Source organism: Sphaerodactylus townsendi, linkage group LG11, assembly GCF_021028975.2.
Source record: "Sphaerodactylus townsendi isolate TG3544 linkage group LG11, MPM_Stown_v2.3, whole genome shotgun sequence".
Lineage (NCBI taxonomy): Eukaryota > Metazoa > Chordata > Lepidosauria > Squamata > Sphaerodactylidae > Sphaerodactylus > Sphaerodactylus townsendi.
The window spans coordinates 38,750,179-38,753,817 of record NC_059435.1 but is presented as its reverse complement, the minus strand read 5'-3'; the positions used below and the strand labels follow the sequence as shown (position 1 = coordinate 38,753,817).

The 3,639-nt window shown below is 38.1% G+C and overlaps 1 protein-coding gene across 2 annotated transcripts in view; it reads right to left on the bottom strand.

Annotated features, from left to right (window-relative positions):
- Nucleotides 1–67: 67 nt before the first annotated feature.
- Nucleotides 68–3,639, bottom strand: part of ANKRD28 (ankyrin repeat domain 28) — a 98,880-nt gene continuing 95,308 nt past the window's right edge. For both annotated transcript variants that reach the window (XM_048511773.1, XM_048511772.1), the window contains exon 28: nt 68–2,025. In XM_048511773.1, the coding sequence (XP_048367730.1) occupies nt 1,739–2,025 (287 nt within the window). In that variant the 3' untranslated portion in view covers nt 68–1,738. The remainder of the gene's footprint in view (nt 2,026–3,639) is intronic.

Sequence of the window (3,639 nt, the reverse complement as noted above, 5' to 3'; positions counted from 1 at the left end):
GTCTTAGGCATCCAATAAAAAGCCCTTTTCAGAACCAACACTTAATTATCCCACACTGGTACACATATTATTATTTAAATACAACTCTCACATCTGGGTTTTATTATACTCTGTAAAATATACACAGGAATCTTGATGTACTCAAAGAGTGCAGGTAAATACAGTATTCAAGCAGTTGCTATTTCTATATACATGCTCATTAATTCTTCAAAAACCCACAAAATTATCAAATAGATCAAAATACTGTCCTGTGTTTTCACACTTTATGTTCAGAAAACAAGCTGATAATTTACAATGGCATTAGGGTTTCCAGTTTCACAATACAAAAAGGATAAAAGGTGGGGTACAGTTTATAGCAATTTAATTGTATTTACCTCAACATGCAAGAAAATGTTCTTGCATGTACATAAGCATTTAATTATAACGGTTATCTTTCAATTAAAGCAGAACCAAATAAAGTAAATACCTCTACTTAAACAGAAACTTCAGCTTAAGTTGGTGGAAAGTTCTCCAGTCTTTTAATTTTTTTTACAGTAGCCTATTATAAATTAGAGAAACTTAGGATTCATTTTTAATTAGAGCAGGGGGAAGTTAGTTTTTGATAAGCTGCTAGGCAATAGTATATTATGTTCCCAAAGATCTGATACTGTACCTTTTTGATAAGGAAACTATTTTATCACCCATAACCACACCCAGTGCCTTAAATCCCTATGAGGTTTTTTAAAAAAATATATACACCACTGAGGCACAAATCTCCTTTTACTTTATGATGTAAAAGATTGGGTGAGTTGTAAAAAAGTTTCATTCCTCTAAGGCAGCCTATCAGGGCATCAGAATATTGCGGTTCTGTTTTTTGGTGCAGTCTCACTTGCCCAGATAATTACCCTTCTTATATTTGGAATAAAAAATACTTTAACACAGCAGGATTGTTTGTAAAGGATTGGGGGGGGGGGGGGGGGGAGAATTCTGCAATCATGACTGCATCTCTGACTCACCTTCCTTTATTATACTTTTTATAAACTTCACCATGACTGCAACCTGGCCAAGCTGGTTACAGTTTCAGTACTCTAAGACTATGACAAGTTGTTCTCCATCTCATCTAAAAGAACACATGCAACTGAAAAGCACATCCCCTTTTTTTCATGGTACATTTAGTAGTGTTGGAAGGCTGTTAAAATGATTAAAAACATACCAGCATTTAAAACCAAGTCTAAGATTATGTGCCAGAAGTAATTCAAGGGTTGGTTAAGACTACTTGCTTACTTAATTCTATTCAAGTTTTCTCAAAAAGTTTTTTTTTAATTAAAAAGTGTAAGTTATTTGGTCCTTTGGCAATTTGCTGCACAAACAATGCCTTCTGTACCAAACTCAATTATTGCCTTCAAAATGGTAAACCTCTTTGTTGTACAACTATGTTATGTGTTCACTTATATAGGCAATGGTGCACAGCCTTGTTGGGATTATTCCTTGCACCAGCAACAACCCACTACACTGTAATTAAACAACATTCCATGTAATTTTTTGCACCATGGATTCCAACCATTTTCAAGAATTTGTTTCCTTTGCATAACCTGCTTTTTGAAAGCTTTCAGGAGCAGCACAGATCTTCCATATGCACTCACATTTTTAAAAGCTTCTCTTTGGGCTGTCCTTTTTTTATATTCAGACTGCTTCCTCCAACACCAGAACCTTGAAATTCCTCAAATGAGTTCACTCGTTAGACCTCCAATGGAGCCTCTTAATAGGTTTCAGAATCAGAGTCATTAAGTTCATCTTCTTCTGTATATGTGTAGCCATCTTCCCTGCCAATGTTGTTGAAATTACAGTAAGAACTATGTTCACTCCTTATAATTGGCAAGGAGTCAAAGGTCACAGTTTTTGAGGTGTTGGTGTAATGATTAATGGCACTGAATGTAAAGGAAGGTAAGGTACTGCTCGACGAAACAGGCATCATCGTGGCCAAAATGAGAGCTAGGCAATCAGCCACATCCTTGTTGGGAGCACAGGCCAAAGCTGGTGTATAACCTATGGTCAAAATACAATCATAATTTTGTTTACAGACAAGCACAAAATGTTCACATATTAAAGATCCTTTTCGGTATAGCAGCAAAGTATATTTTCCTTAGCTTGCACTGTTTAAATGATTAAGTACGTGTTTGTCAGTAAAGTGATTTGATTTCAATATAACCAGGAGTCTAGCTTGGAAGAGGAGAAAAAGACTTCATAGAATGGCACAATCCTGTAACCTAACTTATTATTTTTATTTAATATTTTCAGTCATAAATTGGTCCCAAAATTGTAACAAAACCCCGAAACCTAAAACTCACCATAGCCCTATTCTTGGACTGCGCCCTAGAACTCAACGTAACACAAAGGGCACGCCTGAGCTTCTGCCCTTTCCTTAACCCTAACTTATTATTTTTATTTAATTTTTTCAGCCATAAATTGTTCCCAAAATTGTAACAAAAACCCGAAACCTAAAACTCACTATAGCCCTATTCTTGGACTGCGCCCTAGAACTCAACGTAACACTAAGGCAAGCTGGAGCCCGGACTGTTGCCTTAACCCTAAACCTAACTTATTATTTTTATTTAATTTTTTCAGTCATAAATTGTTCCCAAAATTGGAACAAAACCCCGAAACCTAAAACTCGCCATAGCCCTAGACTGTGCCCTACAACTCAATGTAACACTAAAACAAGCCTGAGCCCCTGCTTTTGCCTTAAACCAGGGGTCAGCAACCTTTACCACCCAAAGAGCCATTTGGACCTCTTTTCCACAGCCCCGAAGATCTACCAAGCTGGAACCTCTAGTTTGGCCCCTCCGCTCACCTTTCCTGGAGGGACATGCTCATGCTACCCTCCGACCTCCAGGCCACGCAGAGCCGAAGTATAAGGCTGAAAGAGCCGCATGCGGCTCCGGAGCCGTGGGTTGCAGACCCCTGGTCTAGCACATGTAACCCTGTACACTAGCCATGTTTGTTTATGGCAAAAGTGTCTTCCTTAGGAGAAGGGGGAAAGGGAATGGAAACAAAACATGTTACAATGGTTTAACAGCTTAAGACTAGCTTGATAGCACTGGAATAGCTCCCGATTACATCCTACTGTTTGTTGGTTCTGAGCATGGCTTCTTCCCTGCTTTTCTTTTTTCCACTGATGCAGGATACCTCCTTCCCAAACCACAGAAACTGTTATGTCATTCTTTTTCAGCATCTCAGCCAGAAGGAGTAACTGTAACTTCTGCAGCCCACTTTCTGACTCAGATGAAGGACAACAGGGTACCGTTGCAGCTGCAGCTCATGATCTTTTATGCACAAAACTAAAGCTATAATGCTAGATGTAAAGGGTAGAAATTTCCCAATTTGATTACCTGTGTGTTTCAATTTGTTACCTGACTTTGGCTATCAAGAGCAAAGCACTCAACTATTTTCCCGTACATTCCAACAAATTCAGATCAAAATGTCTGTTGCTTGCCCGATAGATCCAACAGACAACTAGGAGCTGTCAGGTTTCTCATTAAGTACTGTAATTATTACATATTATTTGAAATATATGCATTCTAGACAAAAGAAATTAATTTGTTGCATGACTGCTTCTTACAGAAAAGACAACACAAACTGCATGGAAAACCACAGAACTAC